This window comes from Talpa europaea, assembly GCF_964194135.1.
Source record: "Talpa europaea genome assembly, chromosome: 10".
NCBI lineage: Eukaryota > Metazoa > Chordata > Mammalia > Eulipotyphla > Talpidae > Talpa > Talpa europaea.
The window spans coordinates 29,321,050-29,347,544 of NC_140077.1; the positions used below are offsets into that span (position 1 = coordinate 29,321,050).

The 26,495-nt window shown below is 51.2% G+C and overlaps 1 protein-coding gene across 5 annotated transcripts; it reads left to right on the plus strand.

Annotated features, from left to right (window-relative positions):
- Positions 1-744: 744 nt before the first annotated feature.
- On the plus strand, positions 745-24,302 carry OGDHL (oxoglutarate dehydrogenase L; the record flags this gene model as incomplete). 5 transcript variants are annotated; one of them, XM_084244817.1, is made up of 22 exons in its annotated part: positions 745-948; positions 2,886-3,038; positions 7,984-8,086; positions 8,471-8,586; positions 8,731-8,885; positions 9,634-9,780; positions 10,164-10,254; positions 13,653-13,832; positions 14,184-14,312; positions 14,801-14,980; positions 15,302-15,454; positions 15,967-16,069; positions 16,581-16,709; positions 17,553-17,703; positions 18,750-18,877; positions 19,759-19,937; positions 21,444-21,515; positions 21,613-21,738; positions 21,836-21,908; positions 23,237-23,400; positions 23,574-23,728; positions 24,179-24,302. In XM_084244817.1, the coding sequence occupies 22 exons, from the start codon at positions 745-747 to the stop codon at positions 24,300-24,302; spliced, it is 3,015 nt and encodes a 1,004-aa protein (XP_084100943.1). The 5 variants fall into 5 exon arrangements, with proteins under 5 accessions (XP_084100943.1, XP_084100945.1, XP_084100944.1 ...); XM_084244819.1 differs by lacking the exon at positions 14,801-14,980; XM_084244818.1 differs by lacking the exon at positions 2,886-3,038.
- Positions 24,303-26,495: the final 2,193 nt, after the last annotated feature.

Below are 26,495 nucleotides of genomic sequence, written 5' to 3' on the forward strand. Positions count from 1 at the left end.
GCTGGTCTGGGCCTGGTGGGTCTGCCTTCTGGTCTGCCCTCTACCACTCCCCAGCGCCCTCCCTTCTCTGAGTCTCAGTCCTCCCTCCTGTGGAGTGGGGCCACTGAGGCCCATGTCACAGTGTCCTGGCCTGGGTGGGCGCTCTGGGTCAGTCAGGAGATCACAGTGACCAGAGTCTCCGCAGTGTTCATGCACTATCCTGAAATATCACGAGGTGGAACATCTTCCTTATCCTCATTCTTCCACTCCTTTGCTCAGCTGTTCTGCTGGTTTCTCCTGACCTTGCACGGTATATCCAGTTCCTGTAAGACCTGCCCTGTCTGAGTTTCAGGGTGACCAGCTGTGTGCTTACCCCTTCTTGGGAATAATGCCTGACCATGCCCATGACCCTCTAAGTGGGCTTCAGGAACTAGGCTGGGTGCTCCCTGAGGCAGGGTCATACTTGCACCTGCATCAGACTTGGGGGACTAGGAAGGGAGCACAGGCTGGGATGGGTAGGGCACAGCAGGTCTGGGGCTCAGAGGCACTCTGTGGTGGTTGTGGAGTTTACTGAACTGGGATCTCTTGCTAGGCAGCAAACCCAGGAGAGCTGGGAGTGGCCCATTCACCAGGTCTCTTCACTGCCTTGTCCAGGTCACCGGCCCAGTAGGACTGACAAATGTCAGATGAGTGAGCAGTGCCTGCCAGAGTTTTCTTCCATCCTAGTCCCGGAGTTTATGCTTTTCCCTCATTGCCTTTTCTAGAATGAGTCAGTTGAGGCTGCTGCCATCCCGGCTTGGGGCACAGGCTGTGAGGCTCCTGGTCCCTCGTGATTTCCAGGTGTTCAGCTGGCGTGGCAGGTCATCTGGGCCACCGGCCACCTTCCCAAGCAGCAGAGGTGGAGGTGGCTCCAATTACATGGAAGAGATGTACTTCGCCTGGTTGGAAAACCCCCAGAGTGTCCACAAGGTCAGCAACCCCACCCTGTCCGCCATGTGGGAGGGATGCTTTTGGGGCTGGGTGTGAAAAGGTGAGTGGAGACAAGCAGTTTGCTGGCTGTGTGATCTTGGGCAACTTTCTTTAACATCTTTAGCCCCTGTTTGTGAAAGAGCCCCATTGGGTGAGGAAAGTCCATTGTGTTCTTGGTGCTGAACCAGTCAGTGGGTGGTGGCCTGCCTTGAGAATACCCTGCTCAGCCACCTCTGGTCTGAGACCTGCCCTGGCCTCCTTTGTCATCTGTGCTGTGTCCTGATGACCCCTTGGTGCACAGTTTCAAGCACACATGTTTGCATTTTTTTTTTGAGATGATAAAATAAGTACCACCTGATGGTTAAAACAAAATCAGATGGCAGGGTAAAAAGTGAAAAGGGAAGCTGTTTCCTCTCCCCTTTACTCACATTCTGCAGGGGGAAATCATATGTTCATAAGGTCCCAAACCAAACCTTGTGAAACCTTGCACTGTAAAAAGACCCCCTTCTATCCACCCCCTTTCTGCTCAGTTCACCCAATTTATTGTTGTTCTGTTGCCTTTCAGAAAATTTCTGTAGGTTAAAAAAAAATAGACTCTGGGTTCCCCCCACCCCCTTACACAAAAGTCAATGTAACATACACTGTTTTGCTCCAGGCTCTTCTCACTTAGCATACATCTCCAAGATATTTCCGTGTCAGGACATCAGAATCCTCATTGTTCTTTTTTCTTGCTTTGTAGTATTCTGTCCCATTGACAGACACCTGGCTCAGTTCTTCTTTCTGGCTGTCGTGCCCAGTCAGTGGTGCATAACCTGGTACATTTGTCCACTTGCAGATGTCCAGTTGTCCATAGGATAATTTTCCCAAGGTGGTGTTATTAGTTCAAAGAATACTTGTGTATATAATTGTGTTGAGCATAGCTGAGTTGCTATCTACAGGCTTGTGCCACCTCATCTTCCCCCCAGTATTGTATGAGGCAAGACCTTTACTTGTGTTCTGTTAGTGAACAAGGAGGTGCTTGTGCATATGCACATCTGCTTTTTGTTTGTCCATGATAGTAACAAACCACACCTCCTCTTCTGTTTCCTTCACTTCACCACATGTCCTCATCTACAATAATAAATACACCTTCTTTATTTTTTAAAAAATGTATTTATTTATACATACAAGAACTGGGGTACAGGCCAGAGGTGCAGGGGTTGAGAGGATTCACCAGAGACAGTGGGGAACAGAAAAGGTGGATCTACTGAAACACACTGCTGAGGGGACCAGCAGGCAAGACAGGAGAGGTCTGCTGCGCCATGTGGGTCGTCTCGCTGGCTGGGGATCCAACTTGTGCTGCAGTGGCTGCAGATAGCTTCGTAGTGCTGCAGCTTAGCCCCTTGTGCCACCAGGGAGACCCACCTTATTTCTTTAAAGACTACATTTTCTTCCAGATTCTAAATGTGGCATTATTTAATTAATAGTTTCCTATTGTCACCATTTAGATTGTTTTTATGTTGTCATTTTAATAAATGGCCCTGCAGGAAACATCCTTGTACACACATTAGACATCCTTGTACAGATACAGCTCTAGACTGTATTACCAGCAGTGGAATTGGTGGTTTAAGATAGGTACATTGAAAATGCTGAGGGCCTGCCAGCCAGATTGCCCTTCTCAAAGACTTCCACCCTGTAGTGTGTGAGGGCATATTTCCCCAGGAGTAGAAGCTGTCACACACCTGAAGCACCTGGGCCATACCTGATAGCCTCACCCCACTCCCACCCCCACCAAGCTGTATCCAGAGAGCAGGACTCTGGGTGTGGGGCCTGGGCTTGTTTCTCAAGGTCTCCTCAGCCTGGGCCTGGGAAGGCCCTGAGATCTGCAGTGCCCCTGGACTGGGCCCCATTCCTTCCAGCCCTGCCCTAGCTGTTTTCTTGCTTCTACCCCTGTCCAGACCTGGGACAGCTTCTTCCGGAAAGCCAGTGAGGCTCAGCCACGCCCAATCTCTGTGGTATCTGAGAGCAGGCCGGCGGTCTCCAGCCGGACCAAGACCAGCAAGCTGGTGGAGGACCACCTGGCTGTGCAGTCCCTCATCCGGGCCTACCAGGTGAGTGCTGGGACTCCCTCATCCGGGCCTACCAGGTGAGTGCTGGGACTGCACAGGCTCTCTTGGCTCCTATGTTACCTCAGAGATCCCTTTTCCCAGTTCTGTATGGCAGGGGCGGGGGGCTTTGCTCCTCCTGCTACGACCAGGGTATATTTTGTTCTCTGGTTTGTTTGAGGTCTTTCACGTGAAGTGTTATCTGTTTCATATACCACTATGCCCCAGGTACCTAGAAGAGTATTTAGTAATCAATTTCAGTAAATGTTGAATGAACTTAGAGTAGATTAACCTTTGTTAATGTCTGTTTTCTCCTCTTGACTGAACATTTCAAGAGGACAGGAACTGATATACAGCAGGTGCTTAATTTGTGTTTATGGAATGAGCAGTTCAGGAGACAGCTCTCCCCCGACCTGCTGCTCTGCTCTGCAGACTTAGGCCCTCCCCTGCTGGGTCCCCAAGCTGGATTTCTGCTCTGTCGGTGTCCTGATGACGTACCATAGTCTTGGTCTTGACCCAACAAGACTAATTGGAGTGCTGCTCCGGGTGTTCACTCCAGAACAAGTATTATCAGTTGGGATCTCTCTGGGAATCAGTGTCAGAAAGTGTTTCACGGGCAAAGCTTGTCAGACAGACATGCAGAAGGGAGGCCAAGGGCACCCAGGGCCTTTGGCAGAGAACCCATAGAAGGGAGCAGCAAGCCACAGCAGGAACTGGAGTGGGGGGGACCATAGGAAATGGTGACTGGCCTCTGACTGAGGTACCTGCATAGGGTGGCAGCTGCTCACAGTTGTACTGGGATGGAAGAGAGGTGAGCAGGGCTGGCCTTCCTTCATGGCCCAAGGACCCACGGATTGGGGGCCACTGGCAAGCAAACAGTACTAGTTGTAATTATGTTTTTCTTGACTGGATGAAAGAAGCAGTAAGTGCTCTCATCACTGACTTTGGAAACAGAACAAGGAATATAAAACTCTGTATTAAATACCAGGTAACATATAGAGCTGAGTGAGGGCTCTAGCTTTTAAGCAGTGTTCCTGGCTCTTCAGTTGCTCTTTGGTAGGTATGTATGTATGTATATATGTATGTATGTATGTATGTATGTATGTATGTATTTTGCATGCATACAAGAACTGGGGTGTAGACCAGAGTTGGGTGGGGTGAGAGGATTCACCAGAGAGAGTAGGGAGGAACAGGCAGATCCACTGAAATGTACTGCTGAGGGGAGCAGTGGGCAAAGACAGGAGAGGTCTGCTATGCTATGTGGGTTGCTCCCTGGCGGGCTGGGGATCAAACTCATTCTTCAGTGGCTGGTGATAGCTTGATAGTGCTGTGTCTTAAACCCCTGAGCCGCCTGGGAAGCCCTCTTTGTTTTTTAACTACAGAGACCAAGCTAGAAAGAGAGTCCTTAAGGGTCTTAGGTCCTTGCAGTGTAAGGGCAGTCTCTGGATTCAGGCATGCTGCTCTGTGCTGCATGTAAAAACCTGACATATCAGCTGCCAGCAGGGGTGCTGAAGCCCCTCTCAGGCCTCACAGTAGGGGGCAGGTCTCTGGTTTGACTCATCTGTACACAATACTGAAAAAAACCAAACTGGGGCCTTCCCAGTGGTGCAGCGGGTTGAGCACAGCGCTATGAAGCTGTCCGCAGCCCCTGCAGCATGAGTTCGATTCCCAGCCGGCCAGGGAAATACCCACATGGTGCGGCAGACTGCTCCTGTCTCACCTGCTGCTCCCCTCAGCAGCATTTTCGGTCCGCCTGTTCTGCTCCCCGCTCTGTCTCTGGTGAATTCTCTCATCCTCCCGCGCCTCTGACCTGTACCCCAGTTCTTCTATAGATAAATAAATTTAAAAAAAAAGAGTGAAATACTTGTCTGTTTAAAAAAGAAAACCCAAATCTATTATTATGGATATTTTCAAACATGTAGTAGTGATCCTTCAACCCATCAGGATAGGGTGATTCTGGATTCATCTGTTACCCACCTCATAACCCTTTGGAAGTAAACTCCGAGGCATCTATTTCATTCATTGAACATTTCAGCACATATTTCTAGAGATAAAGGCTCTTTAAAAATGTACCATGATAGCATTATCACCCTAAAAATAATAGTGGTAATCCTTAATGTCAGATAATCCAGTTGGTATCCATGTTTCTCTGTGTTGGGATTTGTTTCTACTGTTTGTTTGAATCAGGATCTAAATAAAGCCCCAGGTTGTGATAAGCCCTAGGATGTGGTTCTTAAGTCTCTTTTTTTCTCTATAGGTTTCTCTCTCTTTGTTTTTGTGTTTTGTGCCATTTTTGTTTGTTTCTTTTTTTGTGGAAGAAACCAAGTTGTTTGTCCTGTGACATTTTCCCTGAGTCTCAATTTGGTGATTGCATCCCATGGTGTCACCTTATCCGTTGTCCCACGTAATTTCTGTAAATTGATAATTAGATCTAGAAGCTGAATCCAATATAGATTTGATTTTTTTAATCAGTTAAGTAACTAATTCATCCCAGACACATTAATTAATTGGGGGTGGTAAAAGCAGTGATACTCTAATTCAATTTTATTTAAAGATTTATTTATTTATGCATATAAGAACTGGGGTCCAGGCCAGAGGTGTGGAAGGTGAGAAGATTCACCAGAGACAGAGTGGGGAACAGAACAGGCAGACTGACTGAAATACACTGCTGAGGGGAGCAGCGGGTGAGTCAGGAGAGGCCTACTGCACCTTGTGGGTTGCTCCCTGGCCAGGGATCGAACTGGTGCTGCAGTGGCTGTGGGTAGCTTCATAGTTTGCGTCTTAACCCCTTGTGCCACCAGGGCGGCACCTTCTTATTCAATTTTTATTTTTTTGTTTATTACCTGAAATATTCTTAGGTTCAGATTGTCTAGGAAAGGCAGGATCAGTGATTGATTTTTCCTTTTATTGACTGATTTTTAAAATTATAGGTTGTTCCCTGGCATCCTCCAAAGATGGCCAATGAAGGCTTTTCTTTTTTCAGTATAATAGGAATGCATGAATTTAAACAAATTTTATGAGTTTCAATCTATCACAGCTATTATCCTCATTATTGTTCAAAACGTGTCCTTATTCCTCAAAATGTATCCTTATTCCTAACCCTAGTAAGGGCTGAGCATGCCTTTGCTGTTGTGTGACAGCATGTTACAAGCTCACTGTGCACATTTCTGCCCAGCCCAGGGACCAGCCACTGCTCTAGCTGTTGGTTTTGGTCATGACTTCTAGGCCCTTTTAGTAGTTAAAGCCAAAAAATACATTTTTTAAAAAAGAAAATAATATACTTTATGGCTTTATACTGATGATTCTACATACTTCAACTGCAGGAATTAGACTTTGTCCTTGACCTTCTCAAACTTATGTTACCTTTAAAGGTGCTGAAAACAGAGGTTTTCAAAATCACCAATATGGGCCTCCCCGGTGGTGCAGCGTTTGAGCGCTGGGTTGCGAAGCTGCGCCGGTTCGATCCCTGGCTGCTCCCCTGCCACTGGAGGAGAGTTCCGCATGGCGCGCAGACCTCTCCTGCCGCCCACTGCTCCCCTCAGCAGTGTACTTCGGTCCTTCTGCCTGCTCTGTTCCCCGCTCTGGCTCTGGTGAATTCTCTCACCCTCCCATGCTTCTGACTGTACCCAGTGCTTGTATAAATAAATAAATAAATCTTAAAACAACAACAACAACAACAAAATCACCAATACAATGACTTATTTCATCTGCCCCACAGTCCAGATACAACAGTCTTAGAATACTGACACTTAATACAACTGACTAGTAATGGAAATATATTTATGAACTACCTCTGCCCCCCACCTGCTTTCTGTTTGTCTTTAGGGAATGTTCTATTTGTCAGTTGGAATAATTTCTTTCTGTGTAGTTATACCACCAAATGAATGCATTAATTCATTTTGTTTTACTTTTAATTATTAAAGCTTAATTTTCTTTATAGAGGTAAAAATTATAAGATTCCAAAGTCAGATCTTCAAAACAGGATATATTCTTGGGCCTCCCTGATGGCGCAGCGGTTGAGCGCTGGTTGTGAAGCTGCCCACAGCCTCTGCAGCGCCGGTTCGATCCCTGGCTGCTCCCCGGCCACCGGAGGACGGTCCCGCATGGCGCGCAGACCCCTCCTGCCACCCGCTGCTCCCCTTAGCAGTGTACTTTGGTCCTTCTGCCTGCTCTGCTCCCCACTCTGGCTCTGGTGAATTCTCTCACCCTCCTGCGCTTCTGACTGTACCCAGTGCTTGTATATTTAAATAAATAAATAAATAAATCTTTAAAAAAAACAGGATATATTCTTAAAAGTTTAGCTTTTAGCTCTGCCCTTACCCTATTGTATCTTTTCTCCATATGTAATAATTTTTCTTATTTTAAGTTTTTCTTATTATATAATTCATTTTCATTCATTTATTTGTATGCAAATAAATATATTTACATATACAGTTATAAATGTACGCAAATATATGTAAAAGTATATGCAAATACCTACGTAGGCATACCATACATACATTTAGTAATTTATAATACATACATTTCTATAATTTGCTTTTCTGCTTAACAATATTTTGTGGAGACTATCTCATAATAACAGATAGAGGTTTGCCTTGTTCCTTTTAACAACATACAGTACTTCCCTGCACTGATTTCCATATCCATGTGGCAGTCCTTTTGATGGACATTTGGAAAGTTTCTAGAATTTTGTGATTACTGATAGTCCTGGAGTGAATGCCTTTGTGTACATGCCCTTTCCTGCATGTTGTACTTTTAAAAAAGAGCTGTGCTCCTGCCATCGCTGTGACTGTGGTGGAGTTTCATAGGCAACTGCACTGTGACCAAGCATTTGAAACATGTGGAAACTGGAAATTCTGAAGCAGGAAATCAGGAGCCCAGAACCTCACTCTTGGTGAGGGTCTGTCCAGCTTCTTCCTAGTCCATCACTGACCTTTCCCTGTTCTTTCAGATCCGGGGCCACCATGTAGCCCAATTGGATCCCCTGGGCATTCTGGATGCAGACCTGGACTCTTTTGTGCCCTCAGACTTAATCACAACTATCGATAAGTTGGGTAAGAATTGGTACTTTTGCCTGTTGCCTTTGCAATGCTGGAGACAGCTGGTGCCTCTGTGGGTTCTGGGGAGGTTTGCTCCAGGCCTTGCCCATCTACTGCATGGCATCCCTGTGATGGATGGGTCCCATTTTCCCTACCTAGTGCACCATCCCCAGCAAGCTCAAGAGGCTTGTCTAAGCCCAATCTCATGGTGGCAAGTTGAGTTCTGACTCTCATCCCTGTTCCCTGAAGAGAGAAAGTCCTTGAGCTTTAGGTTGGACCTAAAGGGTGCTGGGGTTGGGGGATCGTTGGGAGGTCTGTAGATACTGCTGGGCCTCAGCTAGGCCTGACCCCACTCTCCTCCTCTCTGCTGCCCTGGTTTTGCTATGTGTACCTGCTCAGCCTTCTATGACCTACAGGAGACTGATCTAGATAAGGAATTCCAGTTACCCACAACCACCTTCATTGGGGGCTCTGAAAACACCCTCTCTCTGCGGGAGATCATTCGGCGCCTGGAGGTAAGCATGGGCACGTGTGTCGGACATACCTGATGGAGCTCCGGAGCATGCTAGAAGGAGGCAGGGCACTTCCTGTTCTGCTCCAGATGCCCTGGCAGTCTTCCCTCTTCTGGCTCCTCATGGAGTCCCTGCCTCCACTCCCAGAACACATATTGCCAGCACATCGGCCTGGAGTTCATGTTCATCAATGACGTGGAGCAATGCCAGTGGATCCGGCAGAAGTTTGAGACCCCTGGCGTGATGCAGTTCTCTAGCGAGGAGAAGCGGACCCTGCTGGCCCGGCTGGTGCGCTCCATGAGGTCAGGTGGAGTGGCTGGAGAGGACTGCTTCAGGCTGTGTGAGGTGCCCCAGGTCCTGGCTAAGAAATGGGAGGATGCCTGGCGGGGGAAGACAGGACTGGATGGGCACAGCCCTGGCTCAGGGGAGGGATGGCCATGAGAGGAGCATTGGGTCTAGATGCTCAGGCTGAGCTAGACAGTGGGTGTGAGTGGAACTCCAGGAGGACAAGAGAGGACAGGGCCCAGTGAGCCAGGGCAGAGGGGTAGGTAGTATGTAGCTGTGGGGATATTTGGGTGGAAGGAGATCCCTGTGGAGTGAGTGTAGCATCATTCCTGATGATGGGGCATTCGTGGCTCTCTTATTGACCTCTCAGCTGGGTCCAAAGTGGGTCCCTGAGCAGTGAGACCTAGACTGGAATTTGGGTTGAACATGAGGTATAGTGGCAGAGCCCTGTGCCATGCACCTGCCTGCAGGAGGGCCAAAACTGGGAACAGGGGAGAGCTCTTTGGAGCATCTGTAAAGGGGTTAGGGGGGTAACTGAGAAAGGGTATCAGGAGGGGTCTCTAGTTAAGTTGGGAGTAGCCCCAACCTCCTCCCTGCCTGCGCTCCTCACTGGTGGAAGCATCATGGTGTCTACAGCAGTTCCTAGACAATGTCGAGGGAGGGGACTGCAGCTTCCCGTGTCCTGGGCAGCCAGCTCTGAGCCCTCATGAACATCCACCTGAGGCCCAGCCTCTCCATTCTTTTGCTTCCCCTCTCCCCAAGCAGGTTTGAAGACTTCCTGGCCCGGAAGTGGTCCTCGGAGAAGCGGTTTGGCCTGGAGGGCTGTGAGGTCATGATTCCTGCCCTCAAGACCATCATTGACAAATCCAGTGAGATGGGGATTGAGAACGTCATTCTGGGGATGCCACACAGGTGGGTCCCTTCCTTCCCCTCCGCGTCTGGTGCTTTCTCCTGCAGGAGCATAGATTGAGGAAAAAAGAAAGGCAAGAAAATCAGAGCAGGGGGTGGGCTTACCTTTTGAAAGGAAGTGAGTGGGTCCCTACCTGAGTTTGGGTGGCTCTCTGCTCTTGAGGGTTTGCCTGGGGGACGCTGGCTGGTCAGGTCCACTCAGTGCCTTGTAGATTGGGACAGTAGGAGAGGGCCAGGCCACCCTTGGGCTCCATCTGGCGGGGAGGGCTCTCAGCCCCCAAGCTGCTCCTGATAGTTTCCAGTAGGCAGGCAGCATGACAGTTGGGGCTTGGTGGGGGAGGTGGCCTCTTTGCCAGATGCGAACCCAGCTCCCTCTGGCCCCTCAGGGGTAGGCTGAATGTGCTGGCCAACGTGATCCGCAAGGACCTGGAGCAGATCTTCTGCCAATTTGACCCCAAATTGGAGGCGGCGGATGAGGTGGGTGCCAACCTAAGTTTCCAGAGCCCCTGGATAGCCAGTCATTTGGGAGGTAGACTGGGACGGGCCTGGGGCAGGAAGCTCCAGACACAGATCTTGAGATGGCTAGAATAAGGAAGAGCAGGAGAGAGGCTGAGGTTATTTGTGCAAGGACGCCGAAGTATTTTGGGGCAAGTGCCCTGGTAGCTGATAACAGGAAGAGCCCTCGATTAATCTGGGCCAAAGGCCCTGTTTCCTCTAAGGAGGCTTAAGCTCAGAGGGGTGCACGGAAGCACCTGAAAATCTTCATGTTAGCTCCCAAGGCTGTGGCTCTGCTTACAAAGTTCTGTCCACTTGCCTAGCCTTACCCATATGGGGAGGTCAGGATGGCTTCCTGTGCCTGTGGGTGAAGCTCATTTTTCAGCGCACGCCCACTTTCTGGCTCCTAGGGCCATCTGCATGCCTCACAACCCATGCCTTTGCCTATTCTGAGCCCTTAGCCCAGACAGCCTTCCTCTCTCCTTGGAGCTCTGACTCACTCTCATGGCTGTCCATCTCCCCTTTTGGTGGCTTTCCCGGCCCATCAGAAGCAAGCCTGTCACTCCATTCTCTCTGCCCCTGTCACCTCAGCACTATCATATTCTGTCCTTCTCCAGCCTGTGCATGTGTGTATGTCTGTGTCTGTGTGTCTGTCTGGTAGCAGGATGAAGTCTCAACACTGGTGTAGATGGTAAAGTGAATCACATTGAATGTCTGCTCTAAGGTCACCCAGCACATCATGCCAGAGCAGGAGTAGAATCCATTCTGCTGACTCCCAGCCCAGAAATGTCCCACCATCTTGTTTACTTTACTCAGACTCCTTAATCTCTCAGAGCCTCAATTTACTTTGCTCTAAAATGGGAAATCAAAGCACCTACCCCGAGGAAGATTTTAAGGAATGAAAGGGATGACATATAAAAATTTTAAGAGCTAGCCAAAGCACACTTAGAAAAATTTTTGTGAGGTTTTTCTCCCCACATTGAAAAAGAGATATGAGGGCCTCCGTGGTGGCACAAGGGGTTAAGTCTCAGCACTGTGAAGCCTTTGGCAGCCACTGTAGCACGAGTTCAATCCCAGGCCAGGGAGCTACCCACATGGCGCAGCAGACCTCTCCTGTCTCTCCCACTGCTCCATCAGCAGTGTATTTCCGTCAGTCTGCCTGTTCTGCTCCCCACTCTGTCTCTGGTGAATCCTATCCCCCCCACCCCACACACACACCTCTGGGCTATACCCCAGTTCTTGGATACATAAATAAAATAAATATTAAAAAAAAAAGAAAAAGAAATATGAGCATTTATTTTTAAAGCTTATGCAATGAGAATGAGTTTCTCTCATGGACCCCTCTTCTGCCCGCTGGAGGCCTCATTCTGGCCTAGTTATTTGTGGTTAGGTGTATATTTGCAGAAGGTTCCATGCAGGTACCAACACACATATTTGTCCAGAGAGCCTTATTTGTAGACGGACCAGGGAGCTGTTGCACCTTCATGTTTTCACTTAATGAGTTGACACACTTGCTGTGGCACACAGGAGCCCCCTGATCTTCTCATAGCCACGCGTGAGAAGACCTTTGGGTTTTGCTGGCTGCTGGGGGAGGACACTGGCTTGCTGGCATGAGTGTCTATATTGTGTGTGCCTACATGATCAGGGGTGTGAGCTTTGTAGTGACTATATCTAGGAGGCGCGGACTAAATTACCCTCCAGAGAACTTGCAGACATGTTTGTCCTCTAGGAGGGTGCCAGGTCCCAGGCTTCTCAACCGCATCCTCCTTTATTTATTTATTTTTTAAAGATTTGTTTATTTATTTTTATTTTATTTTTTTAAACATTGTTTTAAAGATTTATTTATTTATTTATACAAGCACTGGGTACAGTCAGAAGCACGGGAGGGTGAGAGAATTCACCAGAGCCAGAGCAGGGAACAGAACAGGCAGACTGATGAAGTACACTGCTTAGGGGAGCAGCGGGTGGCAGGAGAGGTCTGCGCGCCATGTGGGACCCTCGCCCAGTGGCCGGTGATCGAACCGGTGCTGCAGAGGCTGCGGGCAGCTTTGCAGCCCAGCACTCAACCACTGCGCCACCAGGGGAGGCCCTAAAGATTTATTTTATTTGGTGAGCAGACCTCTCCTGTCTCACCTGCTGCTCCCCTCAGCGTATTTCAGTCAGTCTGAATGTTCTCTTCCCCGCTCTGTGTCTCGTGAATCCTCTCACCTTCTCGCGCATCTGGCCTGTACCCCAGTTCTTGTGTAAATGAATAAATAAATCTTTAAAAAAAGATTTATTTTATTTATGCATATAAAAACTGGGGTACAGGCCAGAGGTGTGTGTGTGGTGGGGTGAGAGGATTCACCAGAGACAGAGTGGGGAGCAGAACAGGCATATTGACTGACAGACAGGCATATTCCTGGCCAGCGGGTATTGAACTCATGCTGCAGTGGCTGCCAATTGCTTGATAGTGCTGTCTTTAACCCCTGTGCCACCAGGGAGGCCCCCCCATCTTCCTTTAATCTGTCAAATGTTTCCATCTCTACCAATATGATGTGTGCAAAAACGGATGTATTTTACCATGTTTCTTTGTTGTGAATTTCAGTGAGTATCTCTTCACATATTTTCAAGCCATGTGCTTCTTTTCTGTAAATTTTTCTTCATGGCTTTTGCTCATTTTTTCATGGGTTGTTTGGGATTTATCTTGCTGATTTGTGAAAGTGCTTTATATATTGCAGGAATTAGCCCTTTGCCGGCAGTCATCGTATTTTTCTCAACTTGAGCTTTTCCTCTGCTAACGCTGTGCATGAGTTTGCTTCCCCCATGACAAATTTATTAAATTTTAGCTATCTTATCTTTCTTGACTTCTGAGGTCTGCACGTTGCTTAGAAAGGCTTTCCCTATTCCAGGATCATAAATTATGTTTTCCTCTGATACTGGGGCTTCATCTGCTGTGTGCATACTTTTCAGCTACCTTGATGTAAGGAGTTGGGTAGAGGCCCAGCTCCAGTGTTTGCCCGGAGGCCTGGCCGATGGTTTTGACACCACTTTAGAGCCTTCCTTCATTTCTGTGCCTTCACTATTGGTGGCTACCCCCTTCTTATTGCCCCCTCGCCCTTCTGCCCCTCAGCGGGCATTAATACCGAGATGGTAGACAATACAGGGGGCTCGGAGGAGGAAGTGCTGGTCTGGCCTATCCTGGAAGGCAAGGTGGGGTGATGTGCTGGGGTGGGGAGGGTGGGAGGAAGTTGTGGTAGGGACAGCACAGGCTTCCCAGGGAGCAGAGCCCAGGGAATGTTTCAGCCCTGCTCTGGGCTTGCGAGTCTGTCTGTCTGTCTGTGTACTCAGTTTGGATGGGAAGGGAGAGGTTCATCACAACCCACCTCAACCTCAACCAGGGCTCTGGAGACGTCAAATATCACCTCGGCATGTACCATGAGAGGATCAACCGAGTCACAAACAGGAACATCACTCTGTCGCTTGTAGCCAACCCCTCCCACCTGGAAGCCGTGGACCCCGTGGTGCAGGGGAAGACAAAGGCAGAGCAGTTCTACCGCGGGGATGCCCAGGGCAAGAAGGTGAGCTTTGCCAGGCTCTGATGGGTTCTGGAGGGTTGGCATGGAGGGCAGGCTCTGAGAACTGGCTCATGAGGGATCACCTCTGAGAAATAGACTGAAGGGTGGACTCTTAAGGATTGCCACTGGGGTGAACTCTGAGGGGTAGATACTGGGAGTTGGGTCCTGAGAGGTAGATTTGAGAGGTAGGATCTGAGACAAGGAGTCTGAGGGGTGGGATTTGAGGGATGGGCTCTGAGGCTAGTCTCAGAGAGCTGGTTCCTGAGAACCTGGGCTCTGAGTCTCTGTAGTGCACATCTGGGGTGCACAGGCTGGGGCACAGGGGCTCCTCTTGGCTCACATCCTGCCCTGCAGGTCATGTCCATCCTGGTCCATGGAGATGCTGCCTTTGCTGGCCAGGGTGTGGTCTATGAAACCTTCCACCTGAGCGACCTGCCCTCTTACACCACCAACGGGACTGTGCATGTCATCGTCAACAACCAGGTGAGGTCAGCCTCGCCAGCCCTGAAATCCAGGCAGCAATTTGGGCGAAGAGAAAGCTGACTCTGGTTCTGATCTCCGCCTTTGCCCTATGTGTGACTTCAGGAAGCATGGCTAGTCTCCCCAACCTTGGCTTCCTGGTCTGAGCTTTTGGAATTTAAGTAATTTTCTCAGGATTGTGCTGCTAATAACTTGCGGGACTGAGATTTAGGCCTATGCTCCTTACTCCCACTGTATTAAAATGATTGCAGAAAAGTAAGAGCATGCTCAATCCTCCTGATGTTACTGCCATCCCTGTGGCAGCTGCCATGTGTCTGATTTGGGGGCCATTCACCATTACCCCTTCATGTTCCCTGGGCACACCTGGAGCATCTTAAGGAAAAGACACTCCCCTATCACCCCAGCTCCTTGATTTGCTGGTCTCCCAGGCAGGCACCCCCTGTTTAGCTCTAAGTAAACAGAGAGGCTGCCAGTTCCTCCTGCTTCTGCAGATTGGCTTCACCACGGACCCCCGAATGGCCCGCTCCTCACCATACCCCACCGACGTGGCCCGTGTGGTCAATGCACCCATCTTCCACGTGAATGCGGATGACCCAGAGGCCGTGATATATGTGTGCAGCGTGGCGGCCGAATGGAGGAACACCTTCAATAAAGATGTTGTGGTGGACCTGGTGGGTCAGGGGATGCCAAGGTCTAGGTGGGATATTGGTGGCCTGTCTCTGCTTTGCAGAACAGGGCCAGATCTGCAGCCCTTTTAATCAGGGCTGGATTGTCACAGCATTTTAAGATGGAAGATTTAGAGCCACCAAGTACAATCTGTGCAAAAGCAATCTGTGCTTGTGGGTGGGCATTCAGTGATAGGTGGTAGTAGGGGCTTTCAGGGCCTTCAAAGGGTGTGCTTTACTGGGTGTGCCCCAATTGTGCAGTGACTATGCCAAATATCTCTTCTCAGGGGCAGAGACTGAACCTCCTTACCCCTGCTGTCTTTGCAGGTCTGTTACCGCCGGCGGGGCCACAATGAGATGGACGAGCCCATGTTCACACAGCCGCTCATGTACAAGCAGATCCACAGACAGGTGCCTGTGCTGAAAAAGTATGCAGACAAGCTCATCGCCGAGGGCACTGTCACCCTGCAGGAGTTTGAGGTGGGTAGGCAAGCCTTATGCGTTATTGGCTTAATTGTTTGTGGACCCAGGGTTGCTGATGCCACTTTAAAGAAGTAGCCAATATGGTCCTTGTCACAAATAGCCCCCAGTGTTCAAGGGGGAAAGAGAAGCAAGGACACATTTACATGAATGCTGCCATGCAGGGAGAGCCCAGCTTCAAGTAGAAGTCCAGAAAGGCTTCCTGCAGGAGGTAGCCCTAAGCCAATTTTGTCCCCAAAGTTATTTATGAATGTACTGGCCTTCCTGTCAAAGGGACCTCTGAGAGCAAGGATCAAGTGTTTCAAGGGTTTCCCCCAAGTCCCTTGCTGAACACATAGCAGGTTTATCAGGCTTTGGGGTATGTCCAGGATCCACTTGAAGTTGAACTTTGGCCTCTGGCTATGAGGTCCTTGCAGGCAGTAACAGGGAATTCTAGCACATGGTGAGGGAGCCAGAGGGCCTCTAGCTTCCCCAGGCATCTCTGCCTCAATCTACACCTCATCTGATTTTAGGAAGAAATTGCCAAATATGACCGGATCTGTGAGGAGGCTTACGGCAGGTCAAAGGATAAAAAGATACTGCATATAAAGCACTGGCTGGATTCCCCCTGGCCTGGTGAGCAAGCATCGTGTGGCTAAGGGTAATTCGTCTCACCTTGGCTCTAGCACTGGGACCAAAACTAGATGGCCCTGCATGAGGGTAGTCACTTCCCAGCCCAGAGGCTGCAAGCTCTGTCCCTGAGACCTGTGAGGCTGTGAGGGCTGATCACTGCAGGTGGGCTGGGCTGGGGTAGAAAGGAGATGGTGTTGCCCTCAACATATGTGACCAGCTGCTCTCTGGAAAGGGAGGGTGATCCAGGGTAGCTTGAAAGTAAAGTGGAGAGACCCCTGAGGGGGTGCTTAGAGGGCCTCCAGGGGGTGGAGTGAGATGGCTGTGGCCCTGGGCCCAGGGAAGGATGTTAGGGAGGTGCAGGGGCTGCAGCAGTGACTGTCAGCTTCCCCGGGTCCCAAGAATGGGTTCAGGGTTTGGATGCTGGGGGAGAGGGAGATGGCCAAAGAAGGGCTGGCTGAATAAGTGTGCTAAGACCCCACCACCATCAAAAAGTGCAGTGACTTTGCCCTCCCAGGTTTCTTCAATGTGGACGGGGAGCCCAAGAGCATGACGTGCCCAGCCACGGGCATTCCTGAGGACATGCTGACGCATATTGGCACTGTGGCCAGCTCTGTGCCTTTGGAGGACTTTAAGATCCACACGGGTGAGGTTGCTGTGCGGGCTGCAGCAGGTGCCATGGTCTCGGGCCCAACACTGTGTCCTGGAGATGGCACTGGGGTCCAGGCCCTGTGTCCCCACCTGGCTGTTGGTGGGTCAACTGTCAGTGCTTCGTTTGTACCCCGGTGAGGTGCCTGTGATGACAGCTCCTCGCAGGGCAGTGGGGTGCCAGTGGCCAGGCTTATGTTGAGCACCTTGAATTTTCCCAGTGTCTTTGCCAGGGCTGTGCCTGGGCCAGGCTGAAGGAGAGTAGGGAAGTAAGGGCTTCCTGTGGAAGGGGTAGGAGTGCTGCCCCAGGGATGGTCGTAGGGTGCCTCTGTACCTTCTGACCAGTTTTTGGGGTTTCAAAGAGTTGTCTCCACGATATGCTCAGACACCCAAGTTCCTGGGGCACCCCTGCTCTGTTCCTGTCACAGGGGATCTGGAGGTGGGGCACCAAAGGGAACCTAGCATGGGCCTGCTGCCTGGGCCGATCCAAGCACCTTTAGAGTTGTATGATTGTGAGTGAATGGCTTCCCTCTTCAGTGCCTGTCTCCTCACCTGGAGAGCAGGGACAATCAGTGCCTCTCCTGCGGGGTTGTGAGAAATTACCAGATGCTCTCTTTTCCTACTGGAAGGCATGCCGAGGGGATGGTAAGCTCAGCTTGGTCCACTGTCGTGACTGCAGTGAGGTTGCCAGAGAAGGCCACCCAGTGCTGTGTCTCCTGTGGCCTGCCAATGTGGCATTCACTGAGTCCATACCTGCATGGGTCAGGGCTCTGGTGCTGCCACTGTCCTGGGCAGGGTGGCCAATCTCTGCATTCCTCAGGCTGCCCCTTCTCTCCTGCAGGCCTCTCTCGCATCCTGCGGGGACGTGCAGACATGACCAAGAATCGGATGGTGGACTGGGCGCTGGCAGAATACATGGCCTTTGGCTCCCTGCTCAAGGAGGGCATCCATGTGCGGCTCAGTGGGCAGGATGTGGAGAGGGGCACGTTCAGGTGAGCTGGGGGTGCTCCAGGCCTCAGGCCTCATTGGCTAATGCCTGTCCCTATGGAACTCACAAGGGAGCAGAGAACTCAGCTGTGCTTGGGGTTTCCCAGAGTCATCCTAGGAGCACTGGAGTGAAGCTGGCCTTTCTTCCTCTCTAAGACCTTGTCTAGAGAGGCCAGGGAGGGTCTTTGTCTGGCTAAAGTAGTCATAGGCCCAAGGGCAGCATTTCCAGTCCCTGCCCTTCGCCCAAGCCTCTCAGACCCCCATCCAGAAATGACTGCTTGGCCCAAACTGTTGATTGGTATCAAGCCTTGTGGTCATCTATGTCCTCAAGATCATTTTCTTTTCTTTTATAAGCTGCTGTCCTACTCGTCCTCCCCATCTAGCATGTTTGCCATTGAGTTTTTGAGGTCACATGGACTTTCCACTTGTTGGTTTGGGATTCCAGAAATTTTGTAGCCCCAGTTAGTCACTGGGGTCATGTGTGGGTCATGATGGTGTGGCTTCCAGAATTTGGCAAATCATCTTTCTCATGCCCCGCTCAGTCATCACTGCTGGTTCTATTCCAGCCAGGATCATGGGGGCCACTCCATTGCCCCTTGAGCTGCATGTCTGTCCTTACCAGGCTTGGGGTTCAGCCAATGCCTCCCACTAGTGCACAGTAGTTCCTGCCTTCTTTGTACCTGGAGAGAACAGGTGAGGTGGTATAGGACTACAGGATGGGCAGAGCTGCCTCAAGGGTATGGCCTTTGAGGGTCTCAGGCTCTACCCAGCCCAGGGCGTCTCATTGGATCCCTTCTGTAGGTGAGAGCTGAGACTCTCACGTCTGTGCACTGAGTGTGGGCACCACTGGAAGGGAAGGCTAGGTATCTCTGGGGCCAGGTATCTCTGGCTTTCTGGGGCCTTCTCGGTGTTACCATCCTATAGGACTCTATCAGGTTTCCTGGCACAGTGATGAATTCCTGACTGCCTGTCACTCCCCAGATCACTTGCTGTGGGTGAGCAGATGCCAGTCCGCTTGTCCTCTATCCTTTTCTGGTCTGTCTTTCTCCAGTCACCGGCACCACGTTCTTCATGACCAGGATGTTGACCGTAGGACATGTGTCCCCATGAATCACCTTTGGCCTGACCAGGCCCCCTACACCGTGTGCAACAGCTCCCTCTCGGAGTACGGAGTCCTGGGTGGGTCATAACTTTGCCTTCAGTTCAGGTGGCCCTGGGGTGCCTGGGGCCAGAGAAGAGCTTGCACTCAAGAAGTTCTTTTTGTCTTTTTGGTCATGGTCTGGGCCTGGGGCTAAGGAGGAGCCAGGGGCTCCTGGAGAGGCTGGAGAAGCTCAGAGGCTTTGAAATTGGACATAGATCCTTTAGTTGCCCTGAGAGACAATGGTCAGGCTGTCCCTGTATATCCAAAGTCCTGTCCCATCTGGCCAGTTGAGGGCCCTGTTTGTCTGGATTGGGGCTCTGTGGATACTAGAATCCCAGTGGGCACCCCGAATGTAGCTGGACCAAGACAGACAATCCCACAGATTCCAGCACGGTATGCTGCCATGACTAACCTTGAATCTGGCTGGCCCCCTCCATATTCCTGACCCCCATCTCGCCTCTGCACTGCTCCCGGCAGGCCTGTCTCCAGGTGTCCTTTCTGGGCTTCCTGGACTGCATCCCCTATACTCTTTCTTCCTTGGTTCCACCTTTAGCTGGCCCTCTTCCCCTGTCACTACTTCCTGACCCCAGAAGAAGAACCCCCCAGAGACTAGCCACCTGCCCCTTCCCTGCAGCAACCTTGCATGGTTTTGGTGGCTTTTCTTGGCAGAAAGCCCCTGCTCCTCCTAGGGCAGCTTAGGACTTGGCTGAGGCTGCCGTACTCCATCCAGGTCAGGACGGCGGTGGCATCTCAGGGCATATTGTCAGGTCCCAGGAAGGGAGATCCTGGCCTTTGGGCCCCAAAGGGCCCCTGGGCTCTCCTGGCCTTCTGGGAAGGATGGTGGGAGCGGGGAGCTTGTATGAGGAAGGGCTGGGTGTGACTTGCTGTGGCAGGTTCGATCTCAGTGTCTTTTGTTTAGGCTTTGAGCTGGGCTACGCCATGGCCAGCCCCAATGCCCTGGTCCTCTGGGAGGCTCAGTTTGGCGACTTCCACAACACAGCCCAGTGCATCATCGACCAGTTCATCAGCACCGGCCAGGCCAAGTGGGTGCGGCACAATGGCATCGTGCTGCTGCTGCCGCATGGCATGGAGGGCATGGTGAGGGCTGGGATGGGGCCTGGGGGCCGGGTGGCCTATGGCAGACTGGGATGGGGTAGGCGGATCCTTTACTGCTTGCCAGCCCCTGGAGCCCCTGAGTGTTCTCAGGGCAGGGCCTTCGTAGGTCTGCGCACAGGCTACTGAAGATGATGATCCTGCTCTTATCAGCGTAGATGTAGCCGGCCTGCCTGAGAGCTTACTGTGTGCTGTTTAAAAACACTTCCCTCCTTAGAACAACTTAATGATGTAGATTCTCCTCACTTTCTAGAAGAAGTCACTGAGCAAGGTGGGTGGCTTGCCCAAAGTCACACAACCAATAGCTGGATTTGAACCTGTGCTGTGCAGCACTCCTTGTCCTCTGTCCCCTCCTGTTGACCAGCTTGTTCTGCCATGGGGAGAGGAACAAGGAGGAGCAGAGCATCATGGGTTGCCAGCTGAGGAATGTGCGGCCTGAGCAGGTGGGGGATGGGTGAGGCTGTGTGAACTGCAGGGGCCCAGGGCAGGCTTGACTACCAGCTGGCTCTGTGACCTGGGGAGAGGCCTCCTATACTCTGGAGATTCAGGCTGCAGCAGAGATCCCTGTGGGCCCGCTTAGCTTGGACCAGCCCCTGTGTAGGGACCGAGCATTCTTGTTACCACTGCAAGGCTTTTGCAGCTGGAACTTGCTATGCAGCTGGGACGACATTGTTGTCATGTCTGATGCTGTGGCATCCCCACAGCTGGGCTGAGCTGTCAGTCTTGTCCAAGTTTCCCATGTGAGGAGGGACGTGGTATGCCTGCCCAAGGTCGCCAGCTAAACAGGTGGTTATAGAAGTTGAGCCAGGCTGGATAAGGAGGGCTGGACTCACCCGGATCGTGCCTGTGGCACTGGCTCCTTGGGGTGTTCTTGTTAATGAAGGGGCAGGTGGTGACTGTAGAGCAGGTCACCCCTGCCCACCAGGAGCCATTGGAGGCCAGTGTGGGGTGTCGTGCTGCCCTCATGGAGTGGGGCGGTCATGCCTGTGAGGGCAGGAGCAGGAATCAGCTCTGCCTACTGGGGTTCAGAGCCGCCCACTTCTGGCTGAGTCATCTTGGGGTTGCTTTTTAATCTCTGCCTTTCACCTTCATTTGTACAGTGTCTCTATCATGGGACTGCTTTTAAGATTAGTAAATTATGCGTATGGAGTCTGTAGAACTGTCTGGTATTCAGTAACAGTCATGGCTGTTGGTCAGAACATTCTGGAGAAGAAACACCTCAGCCTGGCCTTATTGCTTTTCCTCCTACCCCACAGTTCATAGTTCATGCCCCTGGTTCTGGCCAAACCCTTCTCTGAGGGTCTCCTCCCTGCTGTCGTCCCACATTCCTGATCCTATGGTGGTTCAGGCACCATAGTGAGGGCACCTCTTCTGAGAAGGCATCTGCACTCTCCTGATCTCAGGTCCTTGAAAGGCCAGTGTCCATCCCTTGTGACAGGAACCCCTTTAGCCCTCCTTGGGCCAGCATGACTGTCTGGCATTTGCTTTCAGGGCCCGGAGCACTCCTCAGCCCGGCCAGAGAGGTTCCTGCAGATGAGCAACGATGACTCAGACGCCTACCCTGTGAGTGCTGTCCACTGCCCCCCCGGGACAGGGAAGCACCCCACCAGGGTGTGGATATCACAGGCGGGCCACCTCCCAGCCACACGCTGTCCCCCAGGCATTCACGCAGGACTTCGAGGTGAGCCAGCTTTACGACTGTAACTGGATCGTGGTCAACTGCTCCACACCGGCCAGCTACTTCCACGTGCTGCGCCGGCAGATCCTGCTGCCCTTCCGCAAGCCGGTAAGCGCCCGCCCTGGTTGTCACCCGAACAGTGACAAATGTGGGGAGCCTGACAAGCTGGGGACAGCTGAAAGCTGGACATGTGTTTCCCTTCCAGCTAATTGTCTTCACACCCAAATCTCTGCTGAGGCACCCAGAGGCCAAGTCCAGCTTTGACCAAATGGTATCCGGTATGTGCCCCTGGGCATGTCAAGAGCGGCCCACTTGTGGCGGTGGCCAGTGTGGGGCCTGGTGGCCCACATGTCACCTCTGTTCCTGTGGCTCTTCCATCCTCGTCTCTGCACTCCATCGACCCCATGCGGCCCTCCCAGCACGGCCCTCCCAGTGGCCGGATTAGGAGGTTGGAGCGATGACCAGCTGCTGGTCACTCAGCTGAGCACCAGCCCAGGGACATGCACTAGTGTCCCCAGCCTCCAGCAGAGAGCTGGCTGTGCCAGGGGAACTTAGCAGCGGTAGGGTGGGTGCAGGTCTGCTGCGTTTGCAGGGCACTGAGTAGTAGTCACTTTTTTTTATTTATGACCAAACAAAAATATTATTGGCCCTGGGAACCTGATCCCTGCTCCAGGAGCTCTAAGCCTCATTTCCCTGGGAATTAGGGGTGAGAGAAAGCACTAGGACAAGGACTAGGTATTGGAATTGAGATGGGACCCAGTTTGGTGGCTGGATGGCTGGAGTGTGCCAAGAGGAGGTGCGGGGAAGGCCGACATGGAGCCCTGAGCTTGGCAGAGCAGCACTGTCTTGGAAACAGACCTGAAGGAGGGCGGGCAGCAGCAGCATGGACAGGTGCTAGTTTTTCACCTGTGTGTCCTGGGCATCCCTTCAGGTGTGGGAGTGACTGAGCCTGCTGCTCAGAGCTCTGCCATTGGGACTCGACCCACTGGACTGAAAGTCCAGGCTGACTTCTCCCTCTGGGCCCTGGCAGCCTCTACTTTCTGCCAGTGTCCTCACATGGGATGTGATGACACCACAGGAACTTTCTTGGAGGTTTTTACAACGTGTTGGTCTGGTGCTTGGCATGTGGCACGAGCTCAGGGAGGCAAAATGGACAGAACTTGGAGATGGGGATTCTGCTGTGGGCCGAGGGAGGGACGGATGTGCAGTGGCCTCCCAAAATAGCTGCTCACCTTCCAGTTTGGTGCTTGGGTGGCTGGAGTGTGTGCAGGAAGTGGGCACAACTAAATGAGGAACAGGGTTGGGACAGACAGTGATGCTTTTGATGGGGGGGGGGAGCACCACCTCTGTCCCCTGCAGGGGCTCTCCCCATCATATATCCATCACCTTGGAGGTTGATGCACTCAGGACTCTGCCCTTGATTCTGGCCCTCTCCCAGGGACACCTCAGGGTGTTATCTGTTCCCTGCTTCATTGCTCTGCAGTCAGAGATCTAAGCCTGAGGCTAGTCTCAGTGATCAGGGAGAGCTGGGGATGTGGGCCTGGCTCCCAGGTTACTCTGGTCTCTTGGGGAGCTGATGCCTCTGCCATGCCCTGTTGATCCCCAGGGACCAGCTTCCAGCGAGTGATTCCTGAGGATGGGGCCGCAGCACAGTCACCTAAACAGGTGCGGCGGCTCATCTTTTGCACGGGAAAGGTGTATTATGACCTGGTGAAGGAGCGGAGCAGTCAGGGCCTGGAGGACCAAGTGGCCATCACACGTCTGGAGCAGGTATGCCTGAGCACCAAGCCTGACCAAGCCAAATTGCCAGCCTCCTGGCTCTAGGCAGAGTGCCAGGCAGGGTCAGGGCCAGGACTGGGCCCAAGAGGGACACGGGCTGCTCTCTTGGGGCCAGGCTATGAGTATGCCCCCTATATGTTCCCCTTTCTCTCTGCCTACTCCAGATCTCTCCATTCCCCTTCGATCTGATCAAGCAGGAGGCAGAGAAGTACCCAGACGCAGAGCTGGTGTGGTGTCAGGAGGAGCATAAGAACATGGGTTACTATGACTACATCAGCCCGCGCTTCATGACCATCCTGAGCCGGGTGCGGCCTATATGGTATGAGACTGGGGGAAGCCTGCCACCGGTTACCCCTCACCTCTGGCAGGTGGTAGAGTCCAGAGGACTCTAGGGACCTGAGACCCAGCTTGACTCTGCCCACTCCCTTTGCCATGTAACCCAGAGCTGGCCTCTGCCCTTCTCTGAAAACCAACAGCTTGGACCCTGCCAGTTCTGTGGCCATTGGTGAGAGGTCAGTTGCCCCAGCAGAGACCCTAGTTGGTACTTATAGAGAGTAAACCTTTGTTTCTGTTCTGCAACTAGAACTGTACTGGATACCCTCCTGCATGTCTCAGATCTTCCTCTGATCTTAGGTCAGTCTTTTAGCTGTTGGAACCTCAGCCTCCTCATCTCTGTAACAGGATGATGACAAAGTTTAGATCCGATACAGTCCTGGGGTGGGGTTAGGCGAGGCCCAGTCCTCTCCTTCACTTGTCTTTCCTCTCTCAGGTATGTTGGCCGTGACCCAGCAGCTGCACCAGCCACAGGAAATAGGAACACTCACCTGGTGTCTCTGAAGAAGTTTCTGGATACTGCTTTCAACCTTCAGGCCTTTGAGGGCAAGACATTTTAGAGTTGAGCAAGGCCTGCCAAGCTACCTGTGTCTTGCCAGGGAGATTCTGGAGGACATAGCAAACTCACTAGGGGAGGGACAGTTATCCTGTCTAGGATAGGGCTTGTGGGGCCTCAGGATAAAACATACTAATGTAGTGATTGAGACCAAAGGGTAGGTACCGCAGGTTTGTGTAGATTGTCACTTTGGGACTTCACGTTTTTTTCAGAATCTGTTAGGACTGAGCAAGCCAGAAGGGTCTGATAGATGGGCTGTGATTCTGGAGTGTTTCCCTAGCTGGCTTGGTCTTTCTGGAATTGTGTGGCTTCTCTATGTGTGTCATTCATGTCTGTGAGACAGCGATCCGGGAGCAGATCTCTCCCCTGCCAGGAGATCTGGCTGCCACTCACCCTATCCTTGTTCATCTGTAGATTCAAAGAATATTCTCTTGTGTGCTTTTAGAAATAGAGATTTCAGCAATAACAACCAGGCGGAGCAGAGCCATGCCAGGTGATTTATACGTGCTCTGTTTTATGGGGCGTGTCATGATGAGATATGTCAGCTCTGCGTGAAATACAGCCACAGCTCATGTGTACCAAAGTAGAAAACCAAATAACAAATAAAAATGCTTATGAAAGATTTTCTGCCTTCATTCAGTGTTGTCAAACTGGGGGAAGAATGGTTTAGAGAGGGTAGAGAATGGGGAGAAATTAAAAAATGAAACACCTAAGGATGAACTATCTGCTCCACTGGACAGGTTTTCCTTTGTGTACCCTGCGGCCTTTGCAGATCTGTTAGCAGCCCCATCTTTAGCCTTTTTTTGTTTGGCTTCCCTGCAAAGATGCTGGGAAACTGCAGTAGAGGAAGGATGTTTTGCGCTGCACAAGTCATTGATTCATTTACCCCCTCCTCAGAGCACTTCCTCTGTGCAAGACCCTGAGGCCTGGGGTGCAACTGTGTGCTGGCTCTGCTCACTCAGGGGTTTTGTTCACTTGTGGTATGAGTTACCTTCAAGGTAAGTACAGAGGGCTGTGGGAGGCCAGGCTCCATGGAGGAGGTGGTGGTTGAAGGAAGAATAGTCCCTACGGGAGAACTGGGAAGAATGAGCCTCTCTTGGAGCAGACCACAGAATCGGGAGGGAAAATTTAAAGAAAAATCAACCTGAAACTGGAGAATGGAGTGTTAAGTTCCATCAACCTCAGAAACAGCTTTTCGGGGTACACTGAATTGCACCGCAATAGCATTCCAAGTGACATAAATGAAAATAATTGCGACTGCCTTTACAGTGTGTCTGTTGTGTCCTGGGCCCTCTGCTGGGCATTTTACATGTATTACTAAATACTATTTAACCTTCACTATGGCTTTGCATGTTAGGACTATGCTGATTTTACACATGAGGAAATTGAGGTTCTTTGCCCAGGGTCATTCTCCAGATGGACTTGACTGCTGTTCACAAGACCAAAATCTTTCCCTTGGGAAATAAGTTCTTCCCTTATCATTCACCTCTGGTCCCATGGGCATCGATCCACTATTTGGGCTCTCCCTGCAGTTGGTCTGTGGCAGTGGTCAGAGATATAGCCAGTGGGGCACCTGGCCTGGATGGGGCCCTCATGCTCTAGAGTTGGAAGGTTGGCACATCCTGCCCGTAGCGCACACTCACTCCTTCCTCACTTTGTGTTGGAAGCTACAGACCTGCTCGTGGGGTCAAATAGAAAGAGTGCATGGAAAACCGACTGCATGCACAGGCCTATAAGCATGACAACTCTGGGAAGGAAAAGAGCTCATGGCTTTCAATGAGCAGCACTAACTTCAGAGGGCAAGGACCATTATTGCTCCTATGAAACAAAAACTTAAAAAAAAATCAGAGATCTAGAGAAGGCCAGATACTGCCAAAATCAAAGCCTCGATGGATGGTTGAATAACAAGAAGGACAGCTGAAGTGGAAAATAATAAAATTGGCAGAAAGGCCAACGAATTCTCCCAAGAGAACAAAAGTTTTCAAATCATTTCTTTTTTTTTTTAACTTTTTTTTTAATAGAGGCATGTTTTTTTTATTTATTTATTTGTTTGTTTTGTTTATACAAGCACTGGGTACAGTCAAAAGCGCGGGAGGGTGAGAGAATTCACCAGAGCCAGAGCGGGGAGCAGAGCAGGCAGAAGGACCGAAGTACACTGCTGAGGGGAGCAGCGGGCGGCAGGAGAGGTCTGCGCGCC